Source organism: Salmo trutta, chromosome 36, assembly GCF_901001165.1.
Source record: "Salmo trutta chromosome 36, fSalTru1.1, whole genome shotgun sequence".
In the NCBI taxonomy this organism is placed as follows: domain Eukaryota; kingdom Metazoa; phylum Chordata; class Actinopteri; order Salmoniformes; family Salmonidae; genus Salmo; species Salmo trutta.
Genome location: NC_042992.1, coordinates 18,802,867 through 18,820,747, shown reverse-complemented (window position 1 = coordinate 18,820,747; position 17,881 = coordinate 18,802,867). Strand labels below are relative to the sequence as shown.

Below are 17,881 nucleotides of genomic sequence, written 5' to 3'. Positions count from 1 at the left end.
CATATCAGTATCTATACAGTGCCTTGAGAAAGTATTCATACCCCTTGACTTATTCCACATTTTGTTGTGTTACAGCCTGAATTCAAAATAGATTACACACAATATCCAATTAAATATATTCAAGTTCTGTCAAGTTGTTTGTTGATCATTGTTAGAAAACCATTTTCAGGTCTTGCCATATATTTTCAAGCAAATTTAAGTCAAACCTGAAACTAGGCCACTCAGGAACATTCAATTTCATCTTGGTAAGCAACTCCAGTGTATATTTGGCCTTGAGTTTTAGGTTATTGTCCTGCTGAAAGTTGAATTGGTCTCCCAATGTCTGTTGGAAAGCAGACTAAAACAGGTTTCCTCTAGGAAAACCTCCCTGGTCTTTGTGGTTAAATCAGTGTTTGAAATTCACTGCTCGACTGAGGGACCTTACAGAAAGTTGTATGTGTGGGGTACAGAGATGATGTAGTCATTCAAAAATCATGTTAAACACTATTATTGCAAACACTGAGTGAGTCCATGCAACTTAATATGTGACTTGTTAATCACATTTTTACTGCTGAACTTATTTAGGCTTGCCTTAACAAAAGGGTTGAATACTCTTTGACTCAAGACATTTCAGCTTTTCATTTTTAAGGCCAGGCACCACAGGTTGAAATAACATTTTTTGCATCTACCTATACATTTTGCAATTTGTTGGTATTTTGGTCCATTAATATTAGTATTTTCATAAAGTAAACATACAAATGTCAAAAACTTGATGAAATTTATATTTTCTTTAGTTTGTCATATTACCGTCATCAAAATGTTAATGCATTTTCAACACTTTAAATTGGAAATAAATCAGTCATTTCAAAGCTCACTGCATTGAATTACAAATAATTTTAAAGCCCATTTCATAGAGAATGTTACAAACTGGACTATATTTAGTAACTTTCTTTGAAGAGATGGTGACTGGGTGTAAAAAGGCATTTGGAGTTTTGTAGCCTATATCCCGTGTACAGTCATGACCAAATGTTTTGAGAATGACACAAATATTAATTTCCACAAAGTTTGCTGCTTCAGTGTCTTTAGATATTTTTGTCAGATGTGACTATGGAATACTGAAGTATAATAACAAGCATTTCATAAGTGTCAAAGGCTTTTATTGACAATTACATGAAGTTGATGCAAAGAGTCCATATTTGCAGTGTTGACCCTTCTTTTTAAAGACCTCTGCAATCTGCCCTGGCATGCTGTCAATTCACTTCTGGGCCACATCCTGACTGATGGCAGCCCATTCTTGCATAATCAATGCTTTGAGTTTGTCAGAAATTGTGGGTTTTTGTTTTTCCATCCGCCTCATGAGGATTGACCACAAGTTCTCAATGGGATTAAGGTCTGGGGAGTTTCCTGGCCATGGACCCAAAATATCAATCTTATGTTCCACGAGCCACTTAGTTGTCACTGTTGCCTTATGGCAAGGTGCTCTATCATGCTGGAAAAGGTATTGTTCATCACCAAACTGTTCCGGATGGTTTGGAGAAGTTACTCTCGGAGGATGTGTTGGTACCATTCTTTATTCATGGCTGTGTTCTTAGGCAAAATTGTGAGTGAGCCCACTCCCTTGGCTGAGAAGCAACCCCACACTTGAATGGTCTCAGGATGCTTTACTGTTGGCATGACACAGGACTGATGGTCACCTTGTCTTTTCCGGACAAACTTTTTTCCTGATGCCCCAAACAATCGGAAAGGGGATTCATCAGTCCTCAGCAGCCCCCAGTCCTCAGCAGTCCAATCCCTGTACCTTTTGCAGAATATCAGTCTGTCTCTGATGTTTTTCCTGGAGAGAAGTGGCTTCTTTACTGCCCTTGACACCAGCCATCCTCCAAAAGTCTTCGCCTCACTGTGCATGCAGATGCACTCACACCTGCCTGCTGCCATTCCTGAGCAAGCTCTGTACTGGTGGTGCCCCGATCCCGCAGCTGAATCAACTTTAGGAGACGGTCCTGGCGCTTGCTGAAATTTTGGGCACAACAATTGAACCGCTTTCCTTGAAGTTCTTGATGATCCGATAAATGGTTGATTTATGTGCAATCTTACTGGTAGCAATATCCTTGCCTGTGAAGTCCTTTTTGTGCAAAGCAATGATGACGGCACGTGTTTCCTTGCAGTTAACCATGATTGACAGAGGAAGAACAATGATTCCAAGCCCCACCCTCCTTTTGAAGCTTCCAGTCTGTTATTCGAACTCAATCAGCATGACAGAGTGATCTCCATCCTTGTCCTCGTCAACACACACACCTGTGTTAATGAGAGAATCACTGACATGATGTCAGCTGGTCCTTTTGTGGCAGGGCTGAAATGCAGTGGAAATGTTTTTGGGGATTCAGTTCATTTGCATGGCAAAGAGGGACTTTGCAATTAATTGCAATTCATCTGATCACTCTTCATAACATTCTGGAGTATATGCAAATTGCCATCATACAAACTGAGGCAGCAGACTTTGTGAAAATTAATATTTGTGTCATTCTCAAAACTTTTGGCCACGACTGTACTTGTCTTTAATTGTTGATACGTTGTACATTTTTTATTTGGAAAAATGCGCCAACAATGTATTTTACGTAGATGATTTCAGTATTTTACAGATAGAAAGATGAAAATAGTCCGGTCCTGGAGTGTCATAACAAGATGAAACCAAAATAGTTAGACTGACTTTATCCATTGTTCAGATCAAGTGGTTTTGCACAATAAGCAAATATGCACATATTTAATGAGACATGGCCTCATTTACATATTTTAATACAATATTTCAGAAATATTTGAATATTAAACGTTTTTGTTTACGTTATCCTGGTAAAAGTTCATTGTAATATGATTTAGGGGGAAAAAATACCCTATAAGGGCGTGGTGCCTGGTCTTAATTTGTAAAAAAAATCCACAATCCGCTGACAAGGTAAAAATCTGTTGTTCTGCTCCTGAACAAGGCAGTTAACCCACTGTTCCTAGGCCGTCATTGAAAATAACAATTTGTTCTTGACTGTCTTGCCTAGTTAAATAAAGGTATAACATTTAAGGGTACCCATTGTGGCTGGTGTCCTTGAGTGACACTCTGCTCAAGATCTATAGCTAGTCATCTTTATATTTTTCAAATCCTGTCATATACAGTAAATTTCCAAATTTGATTTAATTTGGATGCATGATAACCATGGTCCTGCTGTCAATTAAGCCTATCCAACTAACAGGGGTAAGTGTTTAAGATGCATCCCCTTTACCCAAAAAAGATATACTGTTCAATGAATCGCCATGATTTCACCCAGTAGAGGTTAGAAGGTTCAACAGAGAAATGAAAACGAATTGTTCAGCATATTTCTCTTGTTATTATCTTTGTTTTTACCATGCACACGTTCTTAAAGATTCCATGCATAAGGCCTATAAGATTCTGAGCTGCAGGTAGGACAAAGAAAGAAGGGATCGAGTTGTAGGTAGTAACAAGCGGAATAGTCGAGGAGAATTACGTTCTGTCGGTGAAAACATGGTGTGTTGTTAATTACCCTGAATGTGATGGTGTACTGAAGCAAACAAGGCAAAGCTGCCTCTCATTTCTGAGTGAATTTCATTTTATTGCCATTAAGGCAAACATTGTCATCCTGTAGAGCTCAGTAATGATGGCAATGAGTAATTTCCGGAGGACGCTGTGAGGAAAGAAATATATAAGTCATGATTAATCCACATTGAATCATTCCATGACGTCAGAGCGAAAGTAAATTTAATTTGAGTATTTCTAGAAAGACAGTGGATGCATCCCAAATCGTACCCTATTTCCTATATAGTGTGCAATAGATAGGGAAAAGGGTGCCATTTGAGATACACACACCCTGTTGGAGTGATTAATACTTGATCCTGTATTTACCATTTGAATATGAAGTGTGTGCTTATTTGTTCATCTAAATGAGCGCTAGATGAGCTTGAATAAAGTGAATGTATTCCTATCACACAATGAGATAGGAATAGCTGCATTGGTAGATTCAATATTATTGGAAGACTTGGGGAGTTCTTAGAGTACTGTAAACTGTCACAAACTCAGACATAGACTGGGGGACACACACAATACTGGGACACACACACACACACACATCAGATGACTCCATACTCCTGCTTCCTGTTAACAAGCAGAAGCTCAAACAGGAAGTACCCTTGACTCGCTCCATTGAGAAATGGTCATCAAAATCAGAAAGCTGATTGGAGTATTTTCCGAGACACCATTGATAACATCAACGAGCTAACCACATCCGTCACCGGCTTCATTAGGAAATGCATCGGCGGCATTGTCCCCACAGTTAAGGTTCACTGCATCCCCAATTAAAAGCCCTGGATTAATACAGAGGTTGGCACCAAGCTAAAGGACAGGGTTCCCGCACACAGGGCTATCACAGAAAACACTGACACTACGGGTGAGGACAGGAACAAGTATAAGAAGTCCCGCTACAACCTCCGCAGAGTCATCAAACGAGCAAAATACCTACAAAAAAGTAAGAGAAGAATAACAAATAATTAAAGAGCAGCAGTAAATAACAATAGCGGGGCTATATATAGGGGGTACTGGTACAGAGTCAATGTGTGTGGGCACCGTTGTCGAGGTAATTGAGGTAATATGTACATGTAGGTAGAGTTGATAAAGTGATTAAGCATAGATAATAACAGAGAGTATCAGCAGCGTAGAAGGGAGGGAGGGCAATGCAAATAGTCTGGGTAGCCATTTGATTAGCTGTTCAGGAATCTTATGGCTTGGGGGTAGAAGCTGTTTAGAAGCTTCTTGGACCTAGACTTGGCGCTCCGGTACCGCTTGCCGTGCGGTAACAGAGAGAATAGTCTATGACTAGGGTGGCTGGAGTCTTTGACAATTTTTAGGGCCTTCCTCTGACACCGCCTGGTGTAGAGGTCCTGGAAGGGCAGGAAGTTTGGCCCCAGTGATGTACTAGGCCGTACGCACTACCCTCTGTAGTGCCTCGCGGTCGGAGGCCGAGCAGTTGCCATACCAGGCAGTGATGCAACCCGCCAGGATGCTCTCGATGGTGCAGCTGTAGACCCTTTTGAGGATCTGAGGACCCATGCCAAATCTTTTTAGTATCCTGAGGCCGAAAAGGTTTTGTTGTGCCCTTTTCATGAATGTCTTGGTGTGCTTGGACCATGTTAGTTTGTTGGTGATGTGGACACCAAGAAACTTGAAGCTCTCAATCTGCTCCACTACAGCCCCGTTGATGAGACTGGGGGCATGCTCGGTCCTCCTTTTCCTGTAGTCCACAATCATCTCCTTGGTCATGATCACGTTGAGGGAGAGGTTGTTGTCCTTGCACCACACGGTCAGGTCTGTGACCTCCTCCCTATAGGCTGTCTCATCGTTGGCGGTGATCAGGCCTACCACTGTTGTGTCATCAGCAAACTTAATGATGGTGTTGTGCTCAGCCATGCAGTCATGAGTGAACAGGGAGTACAGGAGGGGACTGAGCATGCACCCCTGAGGTGCCCCCGTGTTGAGGATTAGTGTGAATAGCATTCGCAGTGAATAGCATTCTCACATAGGTGTTCCTTTTGTCCAGGTGTGAAAGGGCAGTGTGGAGTGCAATAGAGATTGCATCATCTGTATATCTGTTGGTGCGGTTTGCAAATTGGATTGGGTCTAGGGTTTCTGGGATAATGGTGTCGATGTGAGCCATGACCAGCCTTGCAAAGCATTTCATGGCTACAGACATGAGTGCTACGAGTTGGTAGTCATTTAGGCAGGTTACCTCACCGTCCTTGGGCACAGGGACTATGGTGGTCTGCTTGAAACATGTTGGTATTACAGACAGTTGGTCAGCGCATGCTCAGAGTACACATACTGGTAATCCGTCTGGCCCAGCGGCCTTGTGAATGTTGACCTGTTTAAAGGTCTTACTCACATTGGCTGCAGAGAGCGTGATCACACAGTCATCCAGAAACAACTGATGCTCTCATGTATGTTTCAGTGTTACTTGCCTCAATGCGAGCATAGAAGTTATTTAGCTCATCTGGTATGCTCGTGTCAATGGGTAGCTCTCAGATGTGCTTCCCTTTGTAGTCTGTAATAGTTTGCAAGCCCTGCCACATCCAACGAGCGTCGGAGCCGGTGTAGTACAATTCAATCTTAGTCCTGTATTGAAGCTTTTCCTGTGCGATGGTTCGTCGGAGGGCATAGCGGGATTTCTTATAAGCTTCCGGGTTAGAGTCCTGCTCCTTGAAAATGGCAGCTCTACTCTTTAGATCAGTGCAAATGTTGCTTGTAATCCATGGCTTCTGGTTGGAGTATGTACGTGCAGTCACTGTGGGGACAACGTCATCGATGCACTTATTGATAAAGGCAGTGGCTGATGTGGTGTACTCCTCAATGCCATCGGAAGAATCCCGGAACATTTTCCAGTCTGTGCTAGCAAAACAGTCCTGTAGTTTAGCATCTGCTTCATCTGACCACTTTTTTATAGACAGAGTCACTGGTGCTTCCTGCTTTAATTTTTGCTTGTAAGCAGGAATCAGGAGGTTAGAATTATGGTCAGATTTGCCAAATGGAAGGCTAGGGAGAGCTTTGTACGCATCTCTGTGTGTGGAGTAAAGGTGGTCTAGAATTTTTTCCCTCTGGTTGCACATTTAACATCTACAGGATCGTTGGGTCTCCCGCGGGATGGTTGAGCTAACGTAGGCTATTGCGATTAGCATGAGGTTGTAAGTAACAAGAACATTTCCCAGGACATAGACATATCTGATATTTGCAGAAAGCTTAGATTCTTATTCATCTAACTGCATTGTCCAATTTACTGTTGCTATTACAGTGAAATAATACCATGCTATTGTTTGAGAAGAATGCACAGTTATGAACTTGTAAAGTTATTAATAAACCAATTACGTACATTTGAGCAGTCTTGATACAACATTTTGAACAAAGATGCAATGGTTCATTGGATCAGTTTAAAATTTTGCACATACACTGCTGCCATCTAGTGGCCAGAATCTAAATTGTGCCTGGATTTCTAAGTAATTTTTTGGCCTTTCTCTTGCATTTCAAAGATGATGGTACACCCCCCCCCAAAAAAAAATCACGTTTTTTTTCTTTGTATTATCTTTTACCAGAGCTAATGTGTTATAGGTTGCAGTTGGTCGCAGTTGTTATAGGTCGTAGTTGTTAAATAAAGGTGAAATAAAATAAAACAAATATTCACCTACATTAATTTAACATTTTCACAAACTTCAAAGTGTTTCCTTTCAAATGGTATCAAGAATATGCATGTCCTTGCTTCAGGTCCTGAGCTACAGGCAGTTAGATTTGGGTATGTCATTTTAGGCAAAAAATAAAAAAAATGGTCCGATACTTAAGAGGTTTTAACATGCTGATAGAAATGAGGTAAAACTGATTTAAGTTTCCCTGCATTAAAGTCCCTGGACACCTGGAGTGCCGCCTCTGGATGAGCGTTTTCCTGTTTGCTTATGGCAGTATAAAGCTCATTGAGTGCGGTTCTAGTGCCAGCATCGGTCTGTGGTGGTATGTAGACAGCTTCGAAAAATACAGATGAAACTCTCTAGGTAGATAGTTTGGTCTACAGTTTATCATGAGATACTCTACCTCAGTCGATCAAAACCTTGAGACTTGTTTACATATATGCATAGGCCCCTGCCCCGTGACTTACCAGAGGCTGTTCTTCTATCCTACCGATAGAGTGTATAACCCGCCAGCTGTATGTTCTTAATGTCGTCGTTCAGCCACGACTCGGTGAAACATAAGATATTACAGTTTGTAATGTCCCGTTGGTAGGATATACACGCTTTCAGTTCGTCCCATTTCTTTTCCAGCGATTGAACATTAGCTAGCAGGACGGAAGGCAAAGGCAGATTAGCCACTCGTCGCCTGATCTTCACAAGGCACCCTGATCTTTTTACGCAAAATCTCAGTTTCATTCTCCAGCGAATTATTTACACAATAAGTTACGAACAATGCAAAAAAACAAACATAATAGCATGGTTGGTTAATAAGAGCCGATAAGATCATATTACACAGGATCTGATGCCCACCGCATGTGGCAGGGGCTACAGTCCATTATGGATTACAAAGGAAGACCGGCCATGATCTGCCCAATAATGCCTTTCAACCAGATGAACTCAATGTATTTTATAGACTCTTCAACAATAACAACACCGTGCCTTGCGTGAGGGTCCCCACCGACCCAGAGGACTGGGTGATCTCGCTCTCCAAGGCCGACGTGAGTAAGGTCTTTAATCAGGTCAACACTCGTAAGGCCACAGGGCCAGATGGTATTCCAGGGTGCATTCTCAGAGCATTCGCAGAACAGCTGGCAGGCATATTCACAGTCATTTTCAACCTTTCCTTGTCCCAGTCTGTACATGTTTTAAGATGACTACCATCATTCCTGTTCCCAAGAACTCTAAGGCTTCATGCCACAATGACTACCGCCCTGTAGCACTCACATCTGTGATCATGAAGTGCTTTGAGAAGCTGGTTAAGGCATACATCAACTCCATCATCATAGACACCCTAGACCTGCTCCAATTTGCATATGTAAAGGTGTGATTATCTCAGTACATTAATTCAAGGGAACCAGGATTTTGGGGTTCTCACAGTATCTTGGTTTGTTGACTTCTGTTTTTAATTATCCTCTTTTCAAATCAAATCAAATCAAATGTATTTTTATATAGCCCTTCGTATATCAGCTGAAATCTCAAAGTGCTGTACAGAAACCCAGCCTAAAACCCCAAACAGCAAGCAATGCATGTGAAAGAAGCACGGTGGCTAGGAAAAACTCCCTAGGAAAAACTCCCTAGAAAGGCCAAAAACCTAGGAAGAAACCTAGAGAGGAACCAGGCTATGAGGGGTGGCCAGTCCTCTTCTGGCTGTGCCGGGTGGATATTATAACAGAACATGGTCAAGATGTTAAAATGTTCATAAATGACCAGCATGGTCAAATAATAATAATCATAGTAGTTGTCGAGGGTGCAACAAGCACGTCCGGTGAACAGGTCAGGGTTCCGTAGCCGCAGGCAGAACAGTTGAAACTGGAGCAGCAGCATGGCCAGGTGGACTGGGGACAGCAAGGAGTCATCATGCCAGGTAGTCCCGAGGCATGGTCCTAGGGCTCAGGTCCTCCGAGAGAAAGAAAGAAAGAGAGAAAGAGAGAATTACAGAGAGCATATTTAAATTCACACAGGACACCGGATAAGACAAGAGAATAATCCAGATGTAACAGACTGACCCTAGCCCCCCGACACAAACTACTGCAGCATAAATACTGGAGGCTGAGACAGGAGGGATCAGAAGACACTGTGGCCCCATCCGATGATACCCCCGGACAGGGCCAAACAGGCAGGATATAACCCCACCCACTTTGCCAAAGCACAGCCCCCACACCACTAGAGGGATGTCTACAACCACCAACTTACCGTCCGAAGACAAGGCCGAGTATAGCCCACAAAGATCTCCGCCATGGCACAACCCAAGGGGGGGCGCCAACCCACAGGAAGACCACGTCAGTGACTCAACCCACTCAAGTGACGCACCCCTCCCATGGACGGCATGGAAGAACACCAGTAAGTCAGTGACTCAGCCCCTGTAATAGGGTTAGAGGCAGAGAATCCCAGTGGAAAGAGGGGAACCGGCAAGGCAGAGACAGCAAGGGCGATTCGTTGCTCCAGCCTTTCCGTTCACCTTCACACTCCTGGGCCAGACTATACTTAATCATAGGACCTACTGAAGAGATAAGTCTTCAGTAAAGACTTAAAGGTTGAGACTGAGTCTGCGTCTCTCACATGTGTAGGCAGACCATTCCATAAAAATGGAGCTCTATAGGAGAAAGCCCTACCTCCAGCCGTTTGCTTAGAAATTCTAGGGACAATTAGGAGGCCTGCGTCTTGTGACCGTAGCGTACGTGTAGGTATGTACGGCAGGACCAAATCAGAAAGATAGGTAGGAGCAAGCCCATGTAATGCTTTGTAGGTTAGCAGTAAAACCTTGAAATCAGCCCTTGCCTTAACAGGAAGCCAGTGTAGGGAGGCTAGCACTGGAGTAATATGATCACATTTTTTGGTTCTAGTTCTTTTTTGGTTCTTTTGTTTTTGGAATGAATAGAAAGTTTAGAGTTGGTAAGAACAATGTAATCACAATACTGTGGGTCACTTTTACACAAAATAAACCCCATTTCAAAGTTCAAAATGACAACCAAATGCATATAATAAATAGCTCACATCCAAATATGAATGAACCTTGACTCTGTTGCCTACTTTAAGTAACACAGAAAATAGACAACAAGACTTAATATTTAAGCAAAATACTGTGTCTTAACTCATGAAACCGGTTCCGTAAACCTTGAAAAAACACCAAAATAATAATTTTTAAAAATCACTTTGCTTTGGCAAAAAGCTGGCTTCACTGTCTGTATTTCCTTTACAGACTAAATGCATAAAATATAACTTTGTATGAAAGTAAAAATCCCCTCTTAAAGACCTTAATCCACATAAAAACATGTATAATTAGTCACAAAAACAACCCTACTGTTGTTAGACCATACAGACTTATCACAGCAAAAAGCTTGTGAACACCAAAACATAAACTATCACCTCAAGCCCACTTTATCGCTGTATGGCTATTAATAAGGTCTGTCTTTTAATCAGAATGTAATTCCATTTGTAGTGAATAATATCCCTTTGAATTTTTAACTAGTAGTGTCCCTTGGATGTGTTGCTAGCATTTAGCTACTGTCTTATCTTTCATTAGTACTTTCATTGTTACTAGTATTTTCTTCTGAGATGACATATAAAATTGTGGACTGCAGGAAAAGGCAGGCCAAACAAGCCCCCATTAACATCAACGGGGCTGTAGTGGAGCGGGTCGAGAGTTCCTTGGTGTCCACATCACCAATGATCTATCATGGTCCAAACACACCAACCCAGTTGTGAAGAGCGCACGACAAAACCCCTCAGGAAACTGAAAACATTTGGCATGGGTCCCTAGATCATCAAATAGTTCTACAGCTACACCATCGAGAGCATCCAGACCAGTTGCATCACCGCCTGGTATGGCAACTGCTCGAAATCTGAACATAAGGTGCTACAGAGGGTAGTGCTTCCTGCAATCCAGGACCTATATAATAGGCGGTGTCAGAGGAAAGCCCATAAAATTGTCAGAGACTCCAGTCACCCAAGTCAGAGACTGTTTTCTCTGCTAGCACTTGGCAAGCGGTACCGGAGCGCCAAGTCTAGGACCAAAAGGCTCCATAACAGCTTCTACCCCCAAGTCATAAGACTGCTGAACAATTAATCAAATGGTCACCGGACTATTACATTGACCCCCACCCCCCCCATTTGTTTTGTACACTGCTGCAACTCGCTGTTGATTATCTTTGCATAGTCACTTCACCCCTACCTACATCTACAAATGACCTCTAACTTTAACCCCCGCACACTGACTCGGTAACGGTACCCCCTGTAAATAGCCTCGTTATTGTTATGTTATTGTGTTACTTTTTATATTTTTTTTACTTTAGTTTATTTGGTAAATATTTTCTTAACTCTTCTTGAACTGCAGTGTTGGTTAAGGGCTTGTAAGTAAGCATTTCACGGTAAAGTCTACAGTTGTTGTATTCGGCGCATGTGGCAAATAAAGTTTGATTTGATTTGAACATCCAATCCTCTCCAATAGTGTTAGCTATATTGTTTCAGCTCCTATGTAGAATACGATTTACTATGGAGTTGAGAGAATTCACTTCCCTGTTACTTACCTGTAAGTTCCGTTCGGCTAGCTCTGGCCTCCTCTTGCTGTCATAACTCCGGACTCGCGTGGTGATTGTACCCAGGAAACAGCAGAATGATGTCGGAAACATCTGACTCTCTCTTCCTTTCGCCCACACGTCCTTCGCCAATCGTCCCTGCTTACGGTAGACACCACCGGCAGAAGTAGTCTGCGTTATTACAACTTCACTTCACTATATTATTGTTTAGGTTGCCTCCATCACAGCCTAATACATCACTGGGGTTGAGCTTCCTACCATCTAGGACCTCTATATCAGGTGGTGTGAAAGGAAGCCCGGAGAAATGTTAAAGACTCCAGCCACCCAAGACATGGACTGTTTTTTCTTCTTCCGCACTGGCAAGCGGTACCGGTACATCAAGTCTGACACCAACAGACTCCTGAACAGCTTCTATCCCCAAGCCATAAGACTGCTAAATAGCTAACAAAATGGCTGCACAGACTATCTGAGTTGACCCATGCATTTTTTTTTGCACTGTTTTTATGCACACTTACAGGACTCTACACACTCACGCACACTGACACAAACACATACACACACTCACTTAATTTGCTCACACACACATAACATGCATACACATTCATACTAACTCTACAAACATGCACACATACTCAAATACAATCATCAAATACACTGCTGCTATTCTGTTTGTCATACATCCTGATGCCTAGTCACCTTACCCCTATACATAACCCTAACCCTAACCCTAACCCTGTCACTCCAGTATCCCTGCACATTGTAAATATTTTATTGGAACTGACCCTGAACTGACCCTCTTATTTTTATTTATTGTGTGTTTTTGTTCTACGTTGTTATTTTTAGTACTACATTGATATTGATTACTGCATTGTTGGGTTTAGAGCTTGCAAGAAAGGCATTTCACTGTACTTGTGCACATGACATTAACACTTTCAACTTGAACACACACACACACTGATTGATTTGCGTCCACCAAACTGAGAAGAGCTGAAGGTTTGGGACCCCTGTGACAGATTTAAAACCTCCATGGGCAATAACTGGAATGAAGAATGTGGGACCCTGATTAGGTCATAAACTGAATATATATCTTATGAGCTGAAATTACGTATCATGTTCTATTGATGAGATGTTAATGTACTTTTATGGAGCCTTGGAGGACAAATCACAGTTTCATCTTTGACAAAGTTCCCGATGTGACATATTGTTTCACATTATAATGGTCACGTTGATGTCGGCCAATTCCATCATTTTTTACATACTGTAGCAACACTGTGGAAGCTGAATCTGTACATGAATTCAGTGTGTGCAGCCATGCTTATTAAATAAGTGTAGAAATACCATTGTAATAAGGGTTCAGAGAAAATAAATACTACTAGAAGGAAAATGAAGACCAGATGTAGGCAGCATACAATTGGTCATAAAACGTGACTTTATTCTCTAGAAGCAACCATCATATCGGTCACTTCACATTAGACAGGAAATTATAGACACACATCAGGCATTACTAATCAATGATCATCAACTCCAATTTCCAACTCTTACAATATATATTGAGGAAATACCCTATTAGGGGTTAATGTAATGAACAGATGAACTATTGGTAATTAACTACCAGTTCTCGCAAAGGCTTTTTTCTACATGAGACTGAAAAAGTATGAGAAGATTATTTTGGAATATGAGCGTACCTCGAGGAAATGTTGGTAGGGTTCCCGTAGCTGTGAGCATAAACTATAACTATAAATTGCACTGTAGTATCATTTGAAGGCTACACATTAATTTACAATTGATAGAAATACGGATTGAATATATACAGAGAAATAAGGAATGCTGAGTTGCAAAGAAAAATACATTTCTCAGACTGGCCAATAAAAAGAAAAGATTAAGATGGAGAAAAGAACACAGACACTGGACAGAGGAACTCTACCTAGAAGGCCAGCATATAGGGGTCGCCTCTTCACTGTTGATGTTTAGATTGGTGTTTTTACTTGTCCTCTTGCTCAGTTGTGCACCGGGGCCTCCCACTACTCTTTCTATTCTGGTTAGAGCCAGTGTGCGCTGTTCTGTGAAGGGAGTTGAACGAGACCTTCAGTTTCTTGGCAATTTCTCGCATGGAATAGCCTTCATTTCTCAGAACAAGAATAGACTGATGAGCTTCAGAAGAAATGTCTTTGTTTCAGGCCATTTTGAGCCTGTAATCAAACCCACAAATGCTGACGCTCCAGATACTCAACTAGTCTAAAGAAGGCCAGTTTTATTGCTTCTTTAATCAGAACAACAGTTTTCAGCTGTGCTAACATAATTGCAAAAGGTTTTCTAATGATCAATTAGCCTTTTAAAATGATAAACTTGGATTAGCTAACCCTACGTGCCATTGGAACACAGGAGTGATGGTTGCTGATAATGGGCCTCTGTATGCTTATGTAGATATTCCATAAAGAATCTGCCGTTTCCAGCTACAATAGTCATTTACAACATTAACAATGTCTACACTGTATTTCTGATCAATTTGATGTTATTTTAATGGGAAAAAATGTGCTTTTCTTTCAAAAACAAGGGCATTTCTTAAGTGACCCCAAACTTTTGAACGGTAGTGTATATCCCTTGATAAGTTGGTCAAGTTCTACTCAACAGTACACATACAGTACAAGCGTATTACTGTAAGGCTTTCAAAATCTCAGATAAAGCTTCATATCCTCATTAGAATAGATGCGGGCTTATACTAGCGTGGCTCCCTTCCCGTCCTTTGAATCTCTGTTAGTGACTTTCATCTTTGAGATGTTCTTTTCTCTAGTTCCACATCGGGCCTTTGAATAAACTTCTTAAATGTCGATTCTAATTGGACTGTAATTCTCAGGGACGACTGAATCTAGCTTAATGATCAATTCTTAGCCAAGATTTATGAGAAGTAAATCTCACTGCTAGTATTTAAAATGAGCATACGTAAGGAATAGGCATACGATGACATATTCTTCACCCTTTTGCATGTACAATGTGGTTGCTACTTTCTATAAATTAGACTTCTGTGATAGCCTGTATTGTTGACTGGAAATACATGTACTTGTATTGCTAGAAATGGACAATGAATGCCCCATTCTGGCCTTATTGCTGTGTGTTACACTACTTACAGAGGCTTGGCAATATCGTTACAATTTGTCCAGCTGTTCCTGGAAGAATACAGGAGTAGAAACCCCCCCACAAAAGGCCAGGCTAGGGGCAAACAGTATGCATTGTGCTTATGAGCACATAATACTCATGCCAGGTAGGATATAACAATTGACCATTTCCCCACAGACAAAGATGACCTTAGTGTTTAACATTCTGTCGCCAGGCATTATTCAGATGTGACGTGCGCTGCTCTAAAGCAATTTGTTCTCCATCTATTCTGATGTCGTAAAACACAGAGCAGTAAATATGCTCTAACCTTCCCAGGCCCGGCCCTCCCTCCCTCCCTACAGATTGAACAGCCCAGCCCAGGCAGTCAGGGTGGTAGGTATTGTGGTTCCCATAAAGACAGTGTCATGACTGAAATTAATGCAATATATCACACTTTGCAAAGACTTCCATTACACCTAGGCTGAAATAAACGACGCCCACTCCCACGAACCACTAACGTGATCATAATAATGTCGAGGAGTTTTTCTTTCCCTTACCATTTTAACATTTTCTCGGAGCGAGCACCAGGGTTCAGGGTTCAACTCTGAGCAGTGGTGGAAGATGTCTTAGAAGATGCATTACATCTCCTCCCAACACCCGCACCCTCTGAGGGAACCAGACAGGCCAATCTCGGGTGTTACCTGGGTGTGGTGACCCAGGATGGGTGGGGTGTGGGTGGAGTGATTAGGGGATCTTTTCAATCCATATCGCAGAAATTCAGCGTTACTGTGTGATTGACATTTAAAGGCAATGTTCCCGCGTTAGCGGAGACTGCATTCATGGTAAACACAGCTCAATAGGAAATTACCTTTAAATGTTTAACGCTTCAGCGATACAGATTCAATAGAGTCCTAGGTGTTTTTGTGGCCTCCCAGGCTGCTACATTCAGGGAGAGATAGAGGCACTGCGTGCTTACTCATGCTTATCTGGATGGGCACAGTGTTAGTGAGGACCTGGATGCCTATTTCCTTAGTGTGGTAGGGTTTAAAAAAACAGACAAAATAACTGTCCTATCATATCCTTTTTTCACATTCTCAGACATGGACACAAAGACTAGAAAATAAGACTGTATAAGTGTATAATTCAGCTCTGAGGACAACAGTATTTTCTGTCTATATGGGTGTGATGACGAGCACCAACGCCTTGTGATTGCTGTCTGTATGATTCGGTGTTTGTTCTGAATGTAGCCTGAGTATTATTCCAACCTCTTTGTTACTACTCATGGTGTGAATTGGATCCATTACGTGAATTGGAAAGCAGGATGGTATGCTTGTTTTATGACAGAAAGACACATGTCCCCTTGGGTATTCACTCAAATAAAATAAATTGTCAACTGTCATAATGCTCACTAGCACTATGTTTTTGTCACTGTTTTCCACAGAGATTGACAAAGAGAGTTGCGGGGACCCTGGTACGCCCCTCTATGGGATAAGGGAAGGAGACAGCTTCTTGAATGGGGGCATCCTGCGCTTTGAGTGCCAGTTTGGGTTCGAGCTCATCGGGGAAAGGACCATATCTTGTCAGAACAACAACCAGTGGTCAGCCAACATCCCCATGTGCATCTGTGAGTATGAACATCTAAAACGCATCTAATTTCTGGCATCTAAAACACATCTAATTTCTGGGGTCTAAAACACATCTAATTTCTGGGGTCTAAATCACATCTAATTTCTGGGGTCTAAAACGCATAGAATTTCTGGCGTCTAAAACGCATCTAATTGGGGCCTCCCGAGTGGCGCAGCGGTCTAAGGCACTGCAACGCAGTGCTTAAGGTGTCACTACAGACACGGATTCGATCCAAGGCTGTGTCACAGCTGGCCGTGACTGGGAGACCCATGAGGCAGTGCACAATTGGACCAGCATCGTCCAGGTTAGGGGAGGGGTTGGCCAGCCGGCAATTTCCTTGTGCCATCATGTTCTAGCAACTCCTTGTGGCGGGCCGGGCGGGTTAAGTGAGCAGTGTGTCAAGAAGCAGTGCGACTGGGCAGGGTCATGTTTCGGAGGACGCATGGCTCTCGACCTTCGCCTCTCCCGAGTCTGTAGGGGAGCTCCAGTGATGGGACAAGACTGTAACTACTAATTGGATGTCACAAAAAAGGGGTACAAATTATTTAGTAATTTTGTTATGTGTCTAAAACTAACTCAGTTTCTTGTAATTGTGTATAAAAACATCAATATTATACTTTCATGTTGTTGCGAAGAAGAAAATACCTATGAACCATTTTCATGGGTGGACAGTAATGGGCAGCATCCTAAATGGCACCTTATTCCTTACATAGTGCACTAATTTTGACCAGAACCCTATGGGCTCTATACCATATACGGAATAGGGTGCAATTTGGGATACGATCATGCTCATCTGTTAGTAAGACCCATTCTGCCTTTCCCTTGTGTGATGGGGGAACTTAAACATGGAGACTTATCTACTTCTTACTTACAAAAAATGCTACAAAAAGTGTGTTGATTGAGTTCTAGCTTTGAGAGGCAAACATTCTGCTATGATATATTGTTTACATTTTATTTTGTTTCACCTTTATTTATTTAGGTAAGTCAATTAAGAACAAATTCTTATTTACAATGACGACCTGAACATGATCCTCTGAAGTAAGAACCATATTTCAGTTCCATATAGTGACTGATACATTTTCAGGGTTAACACTCTGTTTGTCTTGATATAAATTCAGTTGTATGCAGATGATATGGAAGTCTAATAAGTGGACACGCTTCATCGTGCTTCATCATCGCGCCTCATCAGTTCATCAGCCTTTGAAAAATACACACTTAACTTAGTTAATCAGTCTTCCGTCGCTGCTTTAGGCTCTCACTAATGCGTCAAATCATTAATTCACTGCTCTGTTCTCCAAAATCAGTCATACTAATAGTTATCTGATGAACTGTCTTATATAGAATGCTTATGGGACTAGAGAGGTGTTTCACACCCCCGACCATAGGAG

General features: G+C 41.9%; 1 protein-coding gene across 2 annotated transcripts in view; it reads left to right on the top strand.

Moving 5' to 3' along the window:
• LOC115175584 (CUB and sushi domain-containing protein 3) overlaps nt 1–17,881 on the top strand; it is a 670,680-nt gene that overhangs the window by 375,896 nt on the left and 276,903 nt on the right. For both annotated transcript variants that reach the window (XM_029734929.1, XM_029734928.1), the window contains one exon: nt 16,309–16,491. In XM_029734929.1, the coding sequence (XP_029590789.1) occupies nt 16,309–16,491 (183 nt within the window). The remainder of the gene's footprint in view (nt 1–16,308; nt 16,492–17,881) is intronic.